This window comes from Stenella coeruleoalba, assembly GCF_951394435.1.
Source record: "Stenella coeruleoalba genome assembly, chromosome: 15".
NCBI lineage: Eukaryota > Metazoa > Chordata > Mammalia > Artiodactyla > Delphinidae > Stenella > Stenella coeruleoalba.
In genome coordinates this window covers 48,688,666-48,710,692 of record NC_137161.1, presented here as the reverse complement: position 1 = coordinate 48,710,692, position 22,027 = coordinate 48,688,666, and the positions used below count along the sequence as shown (strand labels likewise).

General features: G+C 42.2%; 1 protein-coding gene across 2 annotated transcripts in view; it reads left to right on the top strand.

Annotated features, from left to right (window-relative positions):
• The window catches only part of PCSK2 (proprotein convertase subtilisin/kexin type 2), a gene marked incomplete at its 3' end in the record, with an annotated part of 213,934 nt that overhangs the window by 17,298 nt on the left and 174,609 nt on the right, over positions 1-22,027 (top strand). Inside the window, exon 2 of one of the 2 annotated variants that reach the window (XM_079946189.1) lies at positions 3,513-3,617. The exons of the other annotated variant lie outside the window; for it this stretch is intronic. Within the exon in view, the coding sequence (XP_079802315.1) occupies positions 3,513-3,617 (105 nt within the window). The remainder of the gene's footprint in view (positions 1-3,512; positions 3,618-22,027) is intronic. 2 annotated transcript variants of the gene reach the window in all.

Sequence of the window (22,027 nt, the reverse complement as noted above, 5' to 3'; positions counted from 1 at the left end):
GTGAATTCTTCTTTCACTTCTGTTTTTCTCCTTCTTTCTGGAACCATGTGTATTTTGCCTTAAGACACAAAGGTGATGGTGTAAAAGAAAAGAAGGGTGTGTGTGTGTGTGTGTGTGTGTGTGTGTGTGTGTGTTTAAATGAAGGAAACATTTGAGAATATACTGTGTTGAAATATATGAGAGGTTTCTTACTGGGACACAGGTGAGGGTTTGGGGACCTAAGATTGCTTTTAATATGTCTTTTCTATTTGGAAGATCAGCATTCTACTTAAGAAACAGAGGAAGGCACAAGCATTTCTTCACTGAGGTCTGTGTGGGCAGCAGGCACCTTGCACTAGTGTAAGGCACACGGCATCTGTCTTTCCCTGCCCGTGATGAGCTTGTGCTTTTGCACATGATCTCCCCAGACAGTTGCTTCTCAGAGGCTCAGAGGGCAGTGGATTTGGGGTCTACACTCCAAAGACAAAAGGCAAAAAGGGCTCAGAAAAATAACCAATGCCTGCAGGTTAATCTTCTGTGGTCAGTCAGTTTACCTGTTTATTGCCTGAGTTTCCAATTTCAGCTCTATGAGACCAATTAACTCCATTTCTTCCATAGCCAAGACAGTGCTTCTAATCAAAGAATCCCGGGTCGTGGGTCCCAAGTACACCCCAGAGGGTAACTCACCAGCCTGGCTGTCCCTGAGTCGCACTCCTCCTTGTCAGGAATTCCAGCCTGCAATCTGTTGGATTCATAGCCAGGGTTATCAAGGGGGACGGGACATAGAGCGAGACAGCAACGGAAGCGGTGGGTGGGAAGCGTCTGGAGTTACAGTCAAGGAGACCAGGGATTTCCGTTGAGAGCTCCCTCTTGACTGGGCAAGTCCTGCCCCTCCCTGAGCCACAGTGTCTTTCTCTATGAAATAAGGCACTTAGACCAAGCCAGGGGTGCCATTCAACTGCTTTCAGTTAACATAACCATGTGAAGTGACTTCAGTATGTGACAAAGGGAAGTGGTGGGACCTCCAGCTTGAGATTTTTAAATATATGGCCCTCTTAAGGGCATTCAAATTTAATTTTACAAGTATTTTTACATTTTAAAAACTTTCAATTTGGGAATAATTTTAGACTTAAGAAGTTGGCAAAAAATTGCACACAGGTTCACCCATGTTCATAGCAGCATAATTCACAATAGCTAAGAGGTGGAAGCAACCCAAGTGTCCATCGCCTGGTGAATAGATAAACAAAATGTGGTACATACATACCGTGGAATATTATTCAACCTTAAAAAGGAAGAGAGTTCTGACAGTGCTTCACATGGACGAACCTTGAAGATATTCAGCTGAGTGAAATAATCCAGTCACAAAAGAATGAATATTTTATGATTCCACTCATATGAGGTCCCAGAGTAGTAATATTCTTAGAGACAGAAGGTAGAATGGCGGTGGCCAGGGGCTGAGGGGAGGGGAGAATAGGAAGTTATCATTTAATGAATGTAGAGTTGAACGTGTAGGATCAAAAGAGTTCTGGATATCAATAGCAGTGATGGCTGCTCAATAATGGAGATGTACTTAAAGTCGCTAAACTGTACACATGAAACTTTAAAATGAAAAAAATTTTATATTCTGTATATTTTACCACAATAAAAAAATTACTCTTTTTAAAATGGCAACAAAGTTCCCATATACCCTTTATCCAGCTTTCCCAAAGTTAACGTCTGACAAAACCATAGTACAAGTTATCAAAGCCAGGAAAAACATTGATATAACACTATTAATTAATCTACAGATTTCGTTCACAGTTTTCCAAGTGTTCCACTAATGTCCTTCTTTTCTGATCCAGGATCCAATCCAAGATATGTGTTACATTTAACTGTCCTGTCTCCCTCGTCTCCTCTGGTTTCAAAAATTTCTGCAGTCCTTATTTGTCTTTTATGATCTTGAAGGTTTTGAAGGGTACTAGCCAGTTATGGGTTTGCCTGATGTTTCCTCCTGACTGCATACAGGTTATGTATTTCTGGCAAGGAAATTATGTACGTGATGTCTCCTTCTCAGTGCACTGTATCATGAGGCACATGATTTTGATATGTTTCATCTGTAGTGAGGTTAACTTACATCACTTGGTTGAGGACGTCTCTGCCAGGTTTCTCCACTGTAAAGTATTATTTCTCTTTGTTTATCATTATATTTCTCTCACTAATTTTAGCATCCTTTGGTGACACTTGCCAGTCACAATTATTTATGGTGTTTCCAAATGGTGATATTCAATTTCTGTTCATTACTTCTACTTTTGTTAATTGGAATTCCACTGTAAGAAAGAGTTTTCCATTTGCCTCTATTCAAATTTAATTTTTTTAAAAAAATCAATAAAACCGAGCCAGAACAATGTCCCTCCAAAGCTCACTGGTGCTCAGTAGCCCCAAATTTCCTTTCTTGTGTTAAAAATTCTCAGATGCTTCATGCCCTCCAGAATAGGAAGTAAAACTCCAAGTTCACACCACCTGACAGTGGTCATAAGCACAAGTCTTTGGAGAGCAAAAGATAAGCACACTTACATTTTCTTTCCTTCTCCCTCCACCCCTGCACCTTTTTGATCAAGTCTTATCATTACCCTGAGTACAGCAGCAGGGTTAAGTAGAGAAAACATTCAAGAATCACTGAGCCTGGAAAAATGCACATGAAATATTTATGTTTAACTCTCCCTGAAGAATGTGGTTTTTAATGAACAGGAACAAAATCACAAATGCTACAGTGTTCTAAAAGATTTTCACTTGCACACCAGACCCCTGGCCAAACTTGCTGTGCCCTTGAAGTTCATCTAGTACCTGCTTCTCTGGCCTCAGGCCCCCTCCTCCTTTGCCAGGAATGTCCCTCGAGGGCCCTTATCTGGGCTGCTCCTGGCTGGTGTCACCAGCTGACAGACAGAGCCAATATTATTGTAGAGTTTCGAGTCTGCACAGTCCTAAAAAAATGAAGGAATAAAACATTTTTTTCAGCTAGCTATTTGTTGCTGTTATCCATTGCTGAGTAACAAACCAACCCCAAACTTCTTAGTATAAACAACAACCATTTTATTATGTTCATGGACTTGGGATCAAAGATTCATACAGGGTACGGTGTGGATGGCCTGCTGTGGTCCACATGGGGCCCATTTAATGGGTAATGGTCTGTAGTTTTCTCTTCTTGTGATACCTAAGAGAAGAGAATGGAGAACTTGGTGTGGGGATGAATATAAAGGGAAGGCTCCATGGAGGAGAAGAGAAGATTAAAAGATGGATAAAAACTAAAGTAATGGAGGAAAGAATAGAAGGTTTGTGGGGAGGGGAGGTGAACGGCATTACATAAGAAAAGGTAGGGAAATGGGGAGGAGAGCAGTGACAGGGAACCAGAGCGCCAAGTCTGATAGGGGGTTAGCAGGGGTTTTCTCACATAATTCCCATCCCAGGGAGCCCCGGCATGCACCCCAGCTCTGGGGTCCCTGTTCTAGGGCGCCAGCAGAAGCTAACCACGCCTGTGTCTGTTTGATTCTCCACAGCTCCCCTTTGCTGAAGGCCTGTATCATTTTTATCACAATGGCCTGGCAAAGGCCAAGAGGAGACGCAGCCTGCCCCATCATCATCAGCTGGAGAGAGACCCCAGGGTGAGTTTTCCTGGAAACCTGCCTTCTAACCTCTGCTGCCGCAAATGAGCCCGTTGTGGGGGTGTACAAGGGAGCAGGCAGGAAGTTTGAAGTTAAGGCACTTGACGTGTAGGCCAAATGGATCCCTTGCAGAGTGGTCCTGGGGACTCTGCTCCTCTGTCTTACGCGTAATAATTAAACCCTCGATCGGCCAGAGGTGGGGGTGTAAACAGGAGTACCACCTCTTTTCTGGCTTTTTCTCCTGCATTACCGCGTGAGGACTGCTGGTTGCCCGGGGACATGCTTTGGCCTGCGAAGGATGGGAAGACACCAAGCAGTTTAATAAGTCATTTTATGGACAGTTTCTACTGGTGAATCCACATGCTCTGAGGAGACTGCCATGCCCCATATGGCCAGTGAGCGATCAGCTCACAATAGGCAGTGGGCTTCTCCGTGTCCAAGCATGACTGAAGCCACAAGACCTGCTCGGCCCCTCTTCCCACACTGTTCTTTCTAAGTCACCGCGTGCCCCATGTCTTCTGGATGCTCATGGCCCCCACTTTTACCTCCAATCTTTACCTTCACCAGCTCTCATTTTCTACTCCCTTTCCCCTCAGAAACCTAAATTCAACTTTCTTGTAACCAAACTTATCATCTTGGCCATAAAGCAGCTCCTTTTCCAGTGTTCCCACTTCCTGTTTTCTCAGAATAAGAACTTTGCGCGTCGTTGAATCCTGACTGTCCCCACCTCCTCCGCCCTCCCCACACTCATTCAACTGGGAGATTCTGATTTCTCATATGCAATTCACCAAGAGGGAAATGAATAACCCAGGCAGTTTACTCTCTGTACACTGAAGGCTTCATACCCTCTTCCCCAGGACTTGGGTGACAGTGGATGTGAAGAGGGTCAGACGTTTGAGTTAGAGGTTTAACATGAGACTCCTTTGGAGCTGATGGAATCCGGAATCATTCATGTGGGGCTTTTCATGTGAACGTTTGACTGGGTTTAATGTGGCCTTTAATTAGGAACGCAGATGAAACAGACTCCCCCGCAGATCACCAACTGACAGGCCACAGGCAATTTTCCTTTAACTCCTCAACCCAGGGGATCCCGCATTCCCTAGAGTGAAAATACTGCTCTGAGAAGCCACTTTATCTTTGCTTTTGCAGTAAGATCCAAGCTGCCGGTGCTGTCAGCCCATGCCCAGCATTAGTAAAGGGTCCTTTGTAGAAGTTGGCACCATTATCTAAGGGAGGAGCTCTCCTTTCTGTCATCACAGCCTTGGCCTGGCTGTATCAGTTCAGTGTCTGGGGATGCCCTTGAGAAGCCCTGGACAGGGATGTTGCCTGTCTCACCTGTGGACCCAGAGTGGGTACCAGCAGACAATGACCACTCGGGGCGAGTGACACTGGTTTTCCCTGTGCTTCCTACCTGCCCCATGATCTTACCCTTTATGGCCAATTTTTTTACTTTTATTTATATGATTCTTAAAAGTTCCTTTGGTTTCTTTTCTTCCACAATTAAACACATTGCCCCGAGATCATTCAGAGAAGCACATAAAAGAAATTGAGGCAGAAGGAAAGTGGTGCTTAAAAGGCTTGGTTAGGGAAAGAGAACCAAGGAACAGTGAAACTAAGAAGCCATTGTTTGGTTCAGAGAGACTCCCCAGGCCCATTAGATTAAGATTTTCTTATTTTTGCACTTACTTGAAATGATCTTTGAAATGCTGATTCTTGAAGTGTAGAGTGGTGTTTACGAAAGAGAAGGAAAGATGGGATGGATAATAAGGAAGGAAATCATGTATTGGTGATTCTAATCATTTGTCTTTCTCCTCAAAATAGTATCTATTTTAACCAAAAGGAGCATCCAGTCCCCATTGCCCATTATAAGGTCCCGGTAGCCATCTGCCTCTACCTGGTGGGGGTATCCATGTACCTGCCCACAAAGACCAAGAGAAGAGAGCAGCAAAACTAAGGTCGTAAATCTCCCGTATCTTTTATCTGCCTTCTCATCAAGGTTAAATGTCAGGGCTGCTGTCAATAATAAAACCATTTTAGGAAAAGAAATAAAGCATAAAACCTCATAATTCTTTGCAAAATGAAAAAAAAAACCCAAGAAACAAAAAGCCCTGCTAGTAATGACTGCCTTGTTCCAAAAAACACATTAGATTAAGGTCTCAGTCTTTCTTGCAGGGTGTTCTTGTGGTCACCTAATTTTGGCATCGGCTGACAGGAATCGGGTGGCTACTCTTAAACAAAAAGCATTGATGATGAACCGTACAACAGCAGCGTTATGAAGATTCTGGAAGCCCTGTGGGTTTCTAGACCTTAAACTAAGGGCAAATATGTCGAGTTAGGATACCTCAACGTGGGGTTACCCAAGCACATTCAAACAGGTTCCAAAAAGAGAAGTAAATAGACGTATAGAGAGGAAAGGGGAAGGATCAGGTAGTTGAAAAGGATCCTTTGTCTCTTGCACAGACGTTGCTAGTTAGTTTTCATGAATCGAGATCTTAAGAGCAAGTTGTTTTATCCTCCTCTGAAACATGTTGTCTCCTGGGCTTATCAGCTTTAATCATGCTCGCAGCCCCAGCTTCCTTCTCCCCCTGTTTCTGCATTACTTCCTGGCCTCTCTCACTAGCTGTCTCCTGGCTTGTGAACGACAATACAGAGCCCAAGGAGCCACGTACATAAGTCCGGGAGGGTTTCAGCTTCTATAGACTCTCGGGGCTCAATCTACCTAGGTAGCTTTTTAGCCAAAGAAATTACCAAGATCTCCTATCAACCCAACAAATAGAGAAGAAAAAGGTAGAGGACCAAGCTTACTTTTGGTTTTGTTTTGGCTTCAGAACAGAAATTTCAAGGATGTTTGTCCCTCATTTCACGACTAACTTTTATGTTTAAGGAAAAGAAGAAAACGACTAGAAAGGGATCACATGGACTTTTTGTCCAGGCCAATACAGGGCTGCTTTCAATATCTTTATATTTGTTCATCAATATTTAGGGCAATAGCTAAGAAAAAGATTCTGGTGCAGACTGTCTTAAAGGTATTCTCTTGCCTTTCCATTTCTTTCTGCTAAAAAGCTTAGAATAATGCCGTGTAACATCATTTAGATGCTAAAAAGCAAAAACTGTGTCTTTTTTATTTCTGGGTATCTTTGTATAGTGCAGCTCTGAGCACACAGTAGATGCTCAAAAAGTGACTGTCGAACGAATAGATGGATGGTTAATGATTTTTTTCAGAGTTTTAATCTATGAAATAATATTGTTCATCTCATCTTATGTTTTCACCGCTATTCTAAAATGTGCATCCACTAGGAAACAGTATAGCCTTCTTTCTAACGCTTCCTTTAAATACATTCTTAATTGTGGGTAAAAACCCAATTCATTTCATCATTTTCAAGTCTTGTCACTGAAAATCCTATGAGGAACCAGTTTTTAATTTCCAAAGTCACTCTGTGTTTCTGATCATATTCAAAGTCACAGTGCAACCACCATAGCCAGAACATGTTTGGAAAGTGTGTGGATAGCTAAGATAATTTGAAGATGTAATAAGTAAATCCAAAGCTGAAATGAAATAATAAAACCAAAAATTCTTTCTCAGCATCAAGGTCAAGAAAAATAATCCATGTTCAAAACCTCTGTGACATTTGTGAAACTTTAGCTAAGAGCAGCATCAACAGATCTTAAAGTCAAACCTAACTGTGGTCCACAGTCTACACATCAAACCGCATACGTTCTACAAGTTCTTGAAAAGCTGCTGGGGAATAGATTTATTTAAGACATTTGTTTCACATTCCTGTTGAATCATATCTGCTCATCTGACATAGAGAGCATTGAAATGAAATACGTTCAGAGACATAAAGACTCACGTCGTTTAATAACACCCACCAGTTATATGGAAGCCAGATAATTTAACAAAAAATAACCTGAACGTCATTTGTTGCGAGAAGTTATATTTGATTCAAGAATTACAAACGTTTATTTCCTTTTCTCAGCAATGCTACTAGACCATCCAATTATCCCTTAGAATCATTTTTTTAACATCTTTATTGGAGTATAATTGCTTTACAATGGTGTGTTAGTTTCTGCTTTACAACAAAGTGAATCAGTTATACATATACATATGTTCCCATATCCCTTGGGATCATTTTTACACCCGTTTCAAGTCAGAAACTCCTATCGGTCCACTGAAACCTTTTCTCAGTTCCCTGGTCTCAAAGAATGTTTCATGTTTCCTCTGTGTTCTGTACACAGGAGCTGTATCTTCCTAGCTTCTTCCTCATCCAGGTGTATTCACATGTCTTATGACCATAGGTATCAGCATATGATCACATAGTGATTCACTTTTGTCCTTTAAAGGTCTATTCTGAGGGTATTTGTGAGTTTTCAGGGCGCTCCAAAAACCCACAAAAGTTAGCTTCACTGGACAGTCTTCAAAAATCTCACAGAACGATACAATCTGAACAAAAAAGAATTTTGCCTATTCTTTAAAACTAATTGGACATGACTGGTGTGATCTGTTTGTAAAAATCTGAATAATGAGTGAATCAGGCTTCCTTTGTTCATGGGACTTAATAATACAATAATTGATATTATTTTTTTAATGGATTCATTATCATAGCTGAAACTCAGGTGGTTGACAGAAGCTGGGAATGGCTTGTAATTGCTTTGGGTCCTTCAGCAGTTCAAACAAGCAAAGAAATTCATTTACCTTCTTCCTCCACAAGTTACATGAAATTTTGTCATAATCGCTAAGCTCTTAGCTTCCAATCGTTTTCAAATACCTAACATCAGTCACAGTAATTTGTAATGATAAGGACAACCCACTTGATGTATTGTGTCCTTCCTTGGATTAATATTAGATAACTGTTTGATCACAGTCGTCCCTCAGTTTCCACAGAGAATTGGTTCCTGGACCCCCGCGAATACCTAAATCGCAGATGCTCCAGTCCCTTATGTAAATGGCATTGCGAAGTTGGCCCTCCGTATCCGCGGGTTCCACGTCTGCGGATACAGAGGGCTGACTGTACTTCGATTAAAATTTGGAGCAGAGAAGAAAAAACACAATTATGTTCTGGAAAATCTACTTTCAAATAGAAAATGTCGTGGAGAAAAACGCCTTCCCTCACTTTTTGTTTTGGTTTTGACCAAACCTTCCTCCAGTGGGTGTGTCCTCTCATTACGTCACAGTGACGTATGAGAGTGTCAGCCTGCGGGACTGGTAAAAATAGAAATTAGATCATTTTAGTGCCTTTAATAAAAAAAAATGTATAAGTCCCCACTCCAGAAAAAATAGGTTGGTTTATTTGGTTGGTTTTGATTTTTATACCTTATTAAAAAGTTTTGTTTTTGTTCCCGGACCGGGGAACAAACCCATGTCCCCTACGTCGGCAGGCAGACTCTCAACAACTGCGCCACCAGGGAAGCCCTAATAGGTTGTGTTTTAGTCTCATACTTAACTCTAAAATGGTGAGGTTTGAGGTTTTGAGATACTGCTCTAAGAAATGTATAGAAATCCCCTAATTTATCTTCTGAATGTCTTCTTTAGGGAAAAAAAGAAAGCCGATAGATTTAATTATATTTTATTTAGAAACACAGACATGGTGCGTTTATTATAAATCGTATAGCAAAGACAATAGTATTTTGAATTTCTGTAGAGCTTTTATTCCAGAGGGCATTCGTGGCTGCCTTTTCTTCATCTTCTCCTTTCCTTGTAGCATGAGTTGGACCAACAGATGCTATTCCATCTTGAAATGGAGGTAACAAAGAGGTTGACATGTGCCTGAGTCACACATGAGTTTGAAAGCCCGAAACAGCAGTTCGGGTCCCCAACAATGGTGACCATCTTTTCCAACCTGGATTTAGGTCTCTTGGTCAGACAAGGGAACAACCTATTTGGAATTGGGATTCTCACGGGGAAAAGACTGTCCGTGATGCACGATCATAAGAGCTCAATGGTCCATGAATAAAGCCGTGCAAGTATAGAGTTGGCCAGTGTTGGGGTTTGAAAGTGGAATGAAATTCCCTTAACTCTTGGGGCCTTAGAGGCACAGATTACCCGGAATTCCCAAGAGAGACTCCTCCATGGGATAACAAGGGTTCATGGGTGCATCTGGCATGTCTTTTGCAAACAGAGAAATAAACTGGGGACATATGGAGCAGAAATAAAGTGATGTTGATGCCAGAGAGCGCAGAATAAGATAGAGAAGGAGAGACAGAGGCACAGGAAACATTTAAAAAAAAATTATAGGGTGCGACTCAGCCCCAAACCCACCTCCCAACAGTTGTCATGTGACCCCTTCAGTGACCTGGACCTTTCCTGTTCTGTTAACAACTCAATTTTCTATCATAAAAAAGGGAACCACATTGCCTACCTTGAAGAGGCAAATCACTCCATAAGGAGTGCCTAGCAAAGTTTAGCATCATTTCTTCCCTTTTCCCTCTGGTTTTCCCTCCCTGCTTCTCTCCACCTTATTTCCTCTCCTCAAGAATCCAGCAGCAACAAACACACGCTTTTAGAATGTGTGTCTCAGGGTTCAAGAGGAAAGCTGCTTTACAAAAACTGAACTACAAATGCGAGTGAATACCTGTACAGCGCAATCCATTAGGAGGGCATTTGGGCTTATCCCTCTCAACGCCCAGCCAGCCAGCTAGTGACCCTCCACACATAAGTGAGGAGAAAGCAAGATTACACTCTGACATTTCTGCAGGAACCAGACCACTGAGTAAGAAGAGGCCAGAGGGGATCTCTCTGGGGCTTCCTCTCAGTTTAATTTGATAACAATTGTAAGACTAGTTCGTGTCTGTTGAATGCTGTTGTCTTAGTTTGGGCTCCTGCAAAAAACAAACCCTGAGACAAGAACTTGGAAGAGGGTCACTTATTTGGGAGGTTGATTCTCAGATGCGCAAGAGAACGAGTAAAATGGTGGAGGGAAGTGAGGAAAGCAAATAGAGTGTGAGATTTTTAGCAGGTCTGCATTTTAGGCAGCTGAGACTCAGTCCCACTGTGGGCCCTTCAGTCCCACAAGGAAGGAGGTTGCCCGATGAGTAATCTACTAGCTCTGTCTCTCATTTCTGAGCTGACCTGGGGTGTTAAATCCCTGGCACTTCCAAACTGACCTGTGCACAGGCTGAACAAGCCTCAGGATGCTGGAGAAAGTCCCCAAGCCGAGTGGCAGATGGAGATGCTTGGTGTAAGAAGCTGTCGGCAGTGGCAGGTGAACTCTTGCTGCAAATCCTACCATCCAACCTGTGCTAAGGATGTAGCAGGCATCATCTCATTAAACCTCAGATATCTCCTGCGAATTAAGTGGTATCAGATCCCCAGTTTACGGGTGAGGAGATGCGAGTTTAGGGAGGCTTATGACTTACTGACCATCCTGTGGTTTGTAAGGGGTCCTCACACTGCATGGTGGTGCTCTGTCACTGACTTAGATTTTATAAATTAATTTCCCTCCTCCTCTGCACAAAGAGAATAGTAGAGCAGGACGATTCCAAAGGAAACATTGATTCAACGCTTTGCCTTGAAGCTTTAAAATATAATTCAGACAAAATAGACCCAGAGAGGGTAAATGACTTCTCTGGGGTCACACGACCATAACTGATGGGGAAGAAATAATAAAACTCACGACTCCTCGCAACACCAGATCTGATTTAAATAAAAAGCTAAATGAGGGACTTCTCTGGTGGCGCAGTGGTTAAGAATCCACCTGCCAATGCAGGGGACACGGGTTTAAGCCCTGGTCCGGGAAGATCCCACGTGCCACGGAACAGCTAAGCCCGTGCACCACAACTACTGAGCCTGCGCTCTAGAGACCACGCGCCACAACTACTGAGCCCGCTCGCCTAGAGCCCGTGCTCCGCAACAAGAGAAGCCACCACAATGAGAAGCCTGCACACCGCAACGAAGACCCAATGCAGCCAAAAATAAATAAATAAATAAATAAATAAAAGCTAAATGAGGATTGATACTGCTTACGGACTTGTGATTCTTTAAGACCTTGTTCTCACTAAATAATAACTGGATTCTCTAAATCAGAAACAGTGTAATGGGAAAATACGAAGTTACATCATTGGCTTATGTGATTTATGTGAATTCAATGAACTCAGCTATAAATAGAAAAGTGAAAAAGGAGGGGAAATAATAGCAAGGTGGGCACTTCTGCTCACGATTCTGCTCAACTGGGATATGCCCTGAAGTGGTGTGAATAAGTAGAGTCATCTGAGAATGCAGTCGGCCTCTTTCCATCCTGACTCAAAGCGGAAGCAGTTCACCTTTCTGGGTGAGAGACTCCAGCGTTTAAAGATAATACTTTTGATGCAAAATATTTCCTAAGCGCGAGCCAACGTGTTCGTCTGCTGTGTGAACAATAGGACAGGACCAGATTCCTGTGGAAGGAAATGCCACACGTTTGTGATGTATTGAGGCACAGTATATTGATTTCTAACTTCCTAAGAAATTTTCAAAGTTCATTTTGACCGTGCATAGTTGGCACTTTACCCACTTCAGAACTCTATCCCTGCGGTGTGATTTCTCTACAAAAAAAGTAAACAAAGATGGTATCTTAGCTTGGATTTCCTGGAAACAGACTCTGAGGTGGGGAGTTGCACGTATGAAAGATGTTTCTAAGAATGTGGTGTGCAGTGTTTTCATCTCCTGTGGTTCCCTCCATCCTCAAGGCAACAACACACATCAAATCATTCCTGTGCTTCACATCTCTCTGCTTCTTCTTCTGCTTAAGGCTCCTGTGACTCTGTTGGACCCACCTAGATAACCCAGCATAATCTCCCTCTCTTGGTCTTAGCAGATTAGTCACCTTAATTACAACTATGAAGTTCCTTTTACCATGTGATATATCACATAATCATGAGAGTAACGCCAGGGTCTGGAGACCATGGGGGCCAAAATTCTGCCCTGAGCCGTGGTCTTTCTGGAAGAGTTGGCATGCCTCTAGGGTCAGCAGCTTTCTCCAGGCAGCCCAGCTCCCCCGCACTGCCCTGCTCCTGGGATTGCATTTAGCTCAGAGGGAAGCATGAATTTGCAGGCATACAACCCTGACCACATTTTGAGCCCAAAGGGTGAAGCTGAGAACCCACGTGGAGCAGCTTCTGACTTAGCATCCCAGCTGGTGACCAAATTCATTTTCTAGACACCTCATCAAGAGGTTGGCTCAGCAAGTGTACACCTTCATGGGTTACACATTTTGAGAGTGACTTGACGGCATCTGGAGAAAGGAAGGTGTATTGCGAGAGGAAGCAGAGGAGAGATGCCTTCAGTGGTGCTCTAACCTGTGGGAAAAGCTGATCTGCCCTAATCTGCTCGTTTTATTATTCAGCAGGGAGGACTTTCTGTATCTCCTCTGGGCGCTGCAGATGTGCCTGGCTTCCTGCCTCAAAGAACTGCTGCCAGTGATATAATTAACTCTTTGTGGGGAGCAGGGGAGGAGTGTTTACTATGGATTCAGAAAGGCACAGGCAAATCTGCTAAGGAGTAAGCCAGGCTTTTTCTAGTTGTTGTGAGCATATTTTAAATGATCACTCCTGCTCACGCTGCCACGCGTACCAAAAGAGAGGGAAGGACACTCTGGAAGACACCCTTCCAGCAAGCCCAGGGATCTCCGGGAAGTCTTAACTGTCTTTGGGAGAATTCTAAGAAGCTCTAATGCAGAGGAAAGCAACAGGGAAAGAAGAAAGTGCTTCTGTATCATCTTCATAACTCACAAGATGATGACCCTCGAATGGTGAGCTGGCAAACTTTTAGGATTTTCTACCAAAATCTTCGATGTTTTTAAGGCAGATTTCTTCTGACCTGCCTTACCTCTTTCGTTCCCCAGCCTTCCCCAAGATGCAAAGGAAATGCCTTTAAATATCTAAAATGCCTCTATTATATCACCTAAAAATAAACATTTTGTGTACACTCATTAAACTCACAATATAACTCCATTATCTAGTTGCTTGCTAGCAAACCATTTATTTATTCAGCAAGTATTTACTAAGCTCAACTACATGCTGAGCACTGTTCTAAGTACTGGGACACAGCAGGGAACAAAACAGACCAAGAATTCCTCCCGTGAAGCTTATATACTAGTGGGGATGAAGGACAGAGACAAAATCCAGATGAATAAAGCAATTACATGACTGCTGGTGAAGGTGTTATGAGGATAAATAGAGAAAATTGTGAGGAAGAGGGAGTGGCAGGGGAGGGGTGTTATTTTATAAAAAGCATCCAGGGTTGGCTACTCTGGTAAGGTGACATTTACATATACACCTGAAGGAGGTAAGGAAGGTTTCCATATGGTTGTGGAGAAAGGGCATCCCCAGCAGAGGAACCAGCAAAGGTAAATGTCTCATGTCCAAGGGGCACTTGATGTGTTCTGTGAACAGTGAGAACACCAGGAAGGCTGGGAAGATGGGAGCCCGGAAGAACAGGGAAAGAAATGAGGTCAGCAAGGAAGCAAGACCAGAGAAGACATTACAGGTCAGGGTAAGGACTTTGGATTGACTGAATGAGATGGGATTTCTCTACTTTGGGGTGAATTATAGATGATGGGGTGGGCATGGGGGGTGCACTCTGGAAATCAGGGAGATCAGTGCAAGGTGATGGCAACTTTTCTGGAAGGACGGTGGAGAAAGGATGCTGGCTTAGACCAGGGTAGAAGCTGGTCGAGGTGGTGAGAAACAATATTTAGGAATATTTTGTGAAAGTAGAGACTTCAAATTTGCTGATTCTTTTGTTGACAGATTAGATAAGGAATGGGAGAGGAACAGAGGAGGCAAAGGTAACTCTAGAGCTATTGGCCTGAGTTATTAGCACATGGAGGTAGCATTTATGTAGATGGACAGACTGGGGGAGAAGCAGGTTGACTAGGAATGGGTAGGGAATCAAGAGAGTAGTTTTAAGCATGTTAACATTTGAGGGTTGCATTGAGCATCCGAGTCGAGAAGTAAAATAAGTGAAGGGATTTAAAAATTTAAGATAGAGTTTGGAGCTGGAGACATAAAGTGGGAGTCGCCCACCGATTGATAGCACTCAGTGCCATGAGACTAGTTGAGATTATCTAAGAAATGAGTGGAACTAGAGAAGACAAGCTGCGTGGGACGGAACCCTAGGGCATTCTAGAATGTAGAAGCCTGGGAGATGACTGGGGACCAGCGGAGGAGATAGAGAAGGGACAAATAATAGAGGAAGAGGACCAGAGTTCAAGCAAAGACTAATCTAGTCAATGTGCCCTACCTTGTTCACATCTTACCAGAGTATCTTGGCCGTCCCTATAGTTATTTCTTAGGAACCACTTAGAGATATCAATGGAATATACTTCTTCAGTTTTTCCATCTCTAGTCTATTTTTTCTGAAAGAGTATTGAACTTCAATGGTGCAAACATGAGATTATGAAATAAAAATGGTGGCATGAATTTTATCTCAACCAGACACTGCTGTATCTGGGCTGGATGGTGTCACATTCGACTCAGAATGGATAAGAACCAAGCTTCTAAAACCTCAAGCCCAACTAGGCAATATCTCATAGCCAAGACCCAGTTCTGTGAGCTGCTGGGTGAAGTTACCGGGAAACAGCCTCTGTGTGACGTGACAAGAGGAAAATCTGAGTTGGGCATTTCTTTTTAATGTTAAGGGACTATAAAAGCTGTGAGACAGATCAAGTTTGACTGTAGACCTGAAGGTAAGAACCTTAATCTGCAATTAAGAAATACAAAAATTCAAGCTGTGTTGATTCAACCTTGATCACATTTTCATGGATTTCAGAAAGATAGAGTTCTTTAAAATAATTCCCTGTTAAGATTCAATATCTATCTAGAAAGTAATTCCTCACTCCTTAAACCACTGCTCCAAAGTGAATTGTATTCAACGCTTAGCTGAAGGAGGCTATCGGTGTTCCTTAATGATGACATGAACAAATGGTTAAAATAAGTATGTCCATCTGGCTAAGATCATGTTTCATGAGACAAAGTTATGTTTGGAGTTGGATAAGCCTCAGAAAGTTTTTTTAAAAAAACACTCTAAAACCCTCTTCGGCTATTTTTAAATTGGTTTAGCCATTTTCCTTTTATGATGTCCATTGACATGTTTGTGATCACATCTTCATCCATAAACAAGCTTTGTGCTCTTAAATCTAAGTCAAGGGAATTTAGAAAATGAGAGGAATTGAATTCTTACCATTTCATGTGGTTTCAAACCCTTTTGGGTTGAGGAGAGGAAATGACTGAAGCCAGGTCTGGAAAAGAGTAAAAAGCAGCGAGACAAAGAGATTCAGGTCTGAATAACAATCCAATTGCTGGAGTTTATCTAATTGGTTTCCCATTATCTGTACCAAAAATACTGTGTTTTCCATCTTCTCTCTGGCAAGTATGTCCCAGTTAGCAATAAAGAACCAACTGCCTGAGAGAAAACAGGTAAGACAAAACAATTTTCTATTTTCCATTCCCCTTGAAAAGGAAGAGCAGCCCACCCCGTGTAAAGAATTGCTTAATGGATGTCAGTTTGTAAGGACACCTCAGAGAAATGACAGGAGAAAGCCCTCCCAGAGAGCAGAAGAAAACCAGAGTGGTTCAAATCTATTGTGTGGAAACAGACTCAAATAATTGCCTACAGGGAGAAAAGGAGTGTGAAGGAGGACATGCAGCTTGACGTTGTTTCTGGGTTGTAACACTAGCTCTGATACCAACTAGCCACATTTCCTTGACAAACCGTTTTATCCCCCAGTCTTCGGTTTCCCTGTCAATATAGTAAAGAGTGTAGAGTAGTTAGCCTCTGAAATGTCCCTTCAGGTGCTGATAGCTGAGATTCCAGGGGCAACTCTGAAGTTCCTCCAACTGGTTGATGTGAAAGCCAGAACTAAAACCCAGATTTCCCGCTAGTTTGTGATCCTTCCTTTGCATATCTTTACTTTCATCTGAGAAATGGGGATTTTCTTTAAACCAATACTCTAAAGTGTTTGGAAGAACTAGCGTTTATGTTAGTATCCTCATCTTTTACAAGAAAATTTCACGTTGTGTGTTGTTCAAACTAGTTCATCAGAGCCCTAAAATTCCACTTCTTGCCTCAAGGGAAATGCTAGATGATGAGGTGGAGGTTTTTCATCCACCTCAAAGATAACAGGTTCTCTATCCTGTTTTATGAATTGGGATTTGGTGTAAGATTTCGTTGGGCAAGCTGGGTGTGATGGAGCAGAGGTATTTCAACTAAAAAAGTTAAGTTTGAAAATTAGTGATTTCTAATTAAGTTCTATTCTCCAACCCAGTCAATCAGTGTGTCAGATCAGGATCACAAACAGAACGCCTAGAGAGACTGGGCAAATAAGTTACCAGTTGAGGTGGGTTGGGTTTAAGCAAAGCAGTAACTCAAGCAAGAGGACAAATGATCACATTTTCTTCTGCCTCTAGGTGGGAATACAATAGGGAGTAGTGGGGACTGTGGAAAACCAGAGTTACAACCCTGTCAAAAGGAGGAAGCAGAACCTCTTCCTCAGATGATTGTCACCTCACAAAAATGGAGGTCCATGGTTGCCAGATATCCCAGTTTTTCAAGAAAATCAGAAAATGCCAACCTTTGTGCAAAATCTTTGTGCTTCTTAAAAGTATTAGTGACTAAATAAAAAATTCTTAACACGTGAAAAAACTGAAGAAAATCTGTCAGCAGAACAGATTAGTCCATGGGACTCCATTTTGTGATCTGTCCTCTTCAACCTCCCAAAACAAGATGACTTGGCATCGGGCAAGTCACCTCTATGACAAGCCCCCGACCTCACAGTTTGCAAAGGTGGTTCGCATAAAAGTTCTTCCTTAAGGCAACCCCAAAGCATTGGGACACAATCCAGGCTCTGCTCTCTGGGGCCAAATCATTTCCTCCTCCATTCGAGAAAGCTCCAAACATTTGAAGATAGTTACCATGGACCTGGACCTTCTTCAGTGTAAACATTCCTGGTTCTTTCAGATGTTTTCATTGAATTTGGTCTTATTTCCTGGCCTTCCTCATCACACCTCTCTGAACATTGTCTGAGAACTAAACAGACAATCCAGCTACATTCTGATGATGTCAGAGTAGCACTAGAATCTTATTTCCCGTATTTTGAAAGCTGTTCTTCTATGGACATACCATAGGATCACTTTATCCTTCTCTAGAGGTCACGGATCTTATATTGACGAATACTGACCCTACAGCTAGCCAGAACTTCTAGTTTCTGCTCAAATATGCTGCAAATCAATCCGTCCTTGGAAGATTGGGATATTGGTCCTAAAGCAAGGACTTAGGTTTAATTTTTGAATGTTTCATCTTAGAGTTCATTATGACCTGTCAAGGCTTTATTGGATCCTGATTCAGTCTCCTTCCTGTCATCTCTCATTCTGATCAACATCAATATTCTCAACCAGTTCTTAATAAAAAGGTTGAATAGAACAGAAAAAAATGACAAAGCTCAAAACCCTTTGTCCAGGATGATATAAATCTATTACTATAGACCCTACGGAGTATCTCACACTGACCTCATATTGACAGGAAATTATAAAGTACCCAAAGCCCCCAAAACAGCATTCAGGTTAAATGAAAAACAGTGTCTCACCAGGGAGGCTATTTGAAGACTGGGTTTATATAGCTTAACTGCATCACTCTGAATCTAGTTGATTTGTTTGTGTACACTGCTCTCTGAGCAATCAGTTCGTTTCCCATGGAGCAATCTAATTCAGCTATTCACATGACCAAAATCACCAGACCAATCAGTTTTCAATCTCGTCTTTAGAGGTAATTTGAATTCACTTGATAATTTGTCCACACATCTGCAAATGGTTGTTTAATCATGAAAATTTTTAATCAAAAAACCAAAATCAATGAGTAATCATCAATGCTAATCATGAGAGTACCAGGTGGCACTCATGTGTGGACCAAATCAGATTTTTCTAAAACTTAATACAGTGATTCCTTTTTAATGAGTAAGTGAAGACATCTCAGAAATAGACTAATTCAGCTAAGGATCATATTCTCCATGGCTAAAACATAACCTATCATTTGACTTCTATCAGAGCACTCCAAAAAACTCCTCTACCACTTATTTATGTGACATGGGCAAGTCACTTAACCTTCACTAATTGCCTCTCTTTTACCATCTGTATCATTAAATAACAATGAAAGTCCAAATGTCTGAAATAAATTGCCTTAATTTTTCATCTCTATCATGGAATCACGATGAAAGTGCAAACGTCTACAAATGAATGCCTAAGATTTCAAAACTATAAGGGTGACTTCATCCTTGAATGTACATAGTTGTTTCACAAACACATTATAACTTTTGCCAGAGCAGAAAAGGGGATGGTGTCATCTACTTCTTTTGCATTTTCTCCCACTTAATTTCCACTATTCTCCTTGCCCACCTCTACTCCATGAAAAATTTTAGTGTGAATTAAATCAGTGTTCTTCAAACTGTATTATGTTGGGGTCCTTGCATTTTCTACCAGAATGCTGTGAATAATAAAAATATTAGTTAAGACAAGCTAGATTATGTTGCCCTCACGTCCCAACGGTTTGACATACAAATGTTTACCGTGCACTCGTGCTGCATGACCAGCACGCGTCCATGGGGGCCCTGATTAACATAATTTTTCAGTAACTGATGCTATTGAAGGTTCCAGCATCTTGAGATGCCACCACCTTAACATGGCTCCCAGGGCACTGGAAGAGAAAGGGGAAGAGGAAGCATGATGAGCTAAACCCGCTCTTAAATGCTTCATCTTGAAAAGGACACATATTACTTCTCATCACCCGTGGGCCAGAAAGAGACACCACGCCTGAGCGCTCCAATGTGCTCAGGAAGGAGAGAAAAACTAGACGTGGGGAACAGTAGAAGTACCCTGTATGGTGCATTTTTTATTCAGAACCATAATAAAAATATGAATAAAAGCATGTTCTAACTTTATGGGTGACTCCTTGGGACTGAGGCTTTCCTATAAGCTTGGCACTCACGTTTATAATTATATCTGCAGCAATTACTACCATGCAGTTTCTGGCTAGTGAGAACAGATGGGGCATTTGTGCCAAACTGGGGACCTTGAATTTTGCTAAGATGTCTAGAACAACAGCTGTCATCACGTGTGCTCTTCTGGCAATGTGACCTGGCCCTTCTCTATCAATAGCTAGAGTCTATGTCTCCATCCCGTGAATCTGAGCAGGCTTGTGACTTTTTGTGCAGTAGAATGTGGTAGGAGCGATGCTATGCCAGTTCTTGATATAGCCCTTACCTGACCTGGTAGCTTCCACTCTGGCCTCTTGGAACCCAACCACCATGGAGGAAGTGTGACTACCCTGAGAACAGCCTGCTATTAGAAGGCCAAGCCAGATGGAAAGGCTGGTATGCCATGAGGAGAGAGGGATGCTAAAGTGCACGCAGATACAGACGTGGGAATGAAGAATCATCTTGGAAGTGGTCCCTTCAGCCTCGGCAGCCACTCCATCTGCTGCTACCTGGAGACAAACCACCCAGCTGTGTCTCCTCTGAACTACGGACCCACAAAATCTTGAGCCAGATAAAAGAGTTGATACAAGGCACTCACTTTTGGAGTAGTTGATTGTACAGCAATAGATAATTTTCCCACCATTCAGCTGGGGATGAATCGTGGAGGACTGAGTCAGGCGTGGAGCCTGTTACAATGGACAGACAGGCTGATCCCTGAGACACTACACCTCAGTGGTCTGTAGCATATCCGCAGGGTCTTTTCGTCAATGATATTTCTTTGGATATTATGCTCTTTATATTTTACTTGTAAACTTGTGTTAGTTTCATAGGTATACAGGAGGTATAAGCATTAGGGGTTGCTACCAAATTTTATTTTGTGTATATTTTAAATAACCTGCCAAGATGGGGAAGCCAAGGAAAAATGGTTTTCCTTATAAGAGTCCATTCCTTGTTTAGGTTTTTTTTTTTTTGTTTTTTTTTTTGCGGTACGCGGGCCTCTCACTGTTGTGGCCTCTCCCGTTGTGGAGCACAGGCTCCAGACGCGCAGGCTCAGCAGCCATGGCTCACGGGCCCAGCCGCTCCGTGCATGTGGGATCCTCCTGGACCGGGGCACGAACCCGTGTCCCCTGCATCGGCAGGCGGACTCTCAACCACTGCGCCACCAGGGAAGCCCCCTTGTTTAGGTTTATTCAAGTTTAAGAAATTAATGAATTTGAAAAAGATCTAAAAGAGGTGGGTTTCTCCAAAGCACGAACTTTGGCGTGAGACAAAAGCAAAATGACCCTTTCGGGGCAGAGACATTAGTGGGTGCCACGTGAGGAGCCACGTGAAGAGCTGCATGGTGGTGGGAAGAGTGGTGAAGGCAGAATCAGGAGTTGTGAGTTCTAATCACAGGTCTGTCATTTATCATCTGTGTGGGTTACACAAAACTACTTGGCTTTATGGTCCTCAACGCCCCATCTGTGACATGATGAATGACATCGACCCTGCTCATTTCGTGGTGTTACTGTGGCGATCAAAGAAGATGAGAGACAGACGTTTTCTGAAAAATGTGAAGTGTTGTTATTGTTCAGAGATTCAGGGCAGCATTTTAAGATTCATGCTGAAAAATCTAAAAATAACCTGATGAAAAACATGTAGGAAGTGAGTTTAAAAGAACCTCAAAATTATTTTTTAAAATGCAAACCTGTGCCTTACCAAATTACATTGGATTTCAATTTTCTTTGAAGTACAAGGAAACTTGCCGTCTGCTGGGTTGCTTGGTCTTGCCACTCTCTGAATTCCTGTAACCTCCTAGTCTGTCTGGACTGTAGACTTGTGGTCAAGTTTAGGAGCTTTGGTAGATCCAGGTTTTAATCTCATTTCCACCACCTCATTCTCCAACTGCATAAATTTACATAAGTTATTTAGCTTCTCATAATCTCATCTGTGAAGTGTGGTTAGTATTAATAGCACCTGCCTCAAGGGTTGGTGTGAACATATCATGAGATGATGCTAAGGTAAGTGATCAGAAGATGATAGCCGTGACTAGTAATATTTTACTCTGCAGTGTATGATTACAAAGTGACTGATACTGATTTCTGAAAATCACCTGTTTTAGCACGTTTATTCACTGCAGTGCTTTAACAATTTTACACATATGTCATGAACACATCACATTTAGTTGAGTAGGTGATTTTATTTTCACTGTAATTTTGCCAAAATAATACAGTTTTAAAAATTAAATACAAGCCTTAACATTAACGATGGCAATCTTTTGCCCCACCTCTACCAGGTCCCAGTCCCTCAGAGGCATTCTCCATCAATGCTTTAGCTGTTCCTTGTGTTAAGTCCACATTTTAAAATAATATGTGTATGCTGAAATGTGCTATTTCATCTCAGATATAGTCTATTGGCTTTCTTCTATGGAGGATGAGAATTTTACTTCTTCAAATGCAACACACACACACACACACACATTTATGTTTCTTC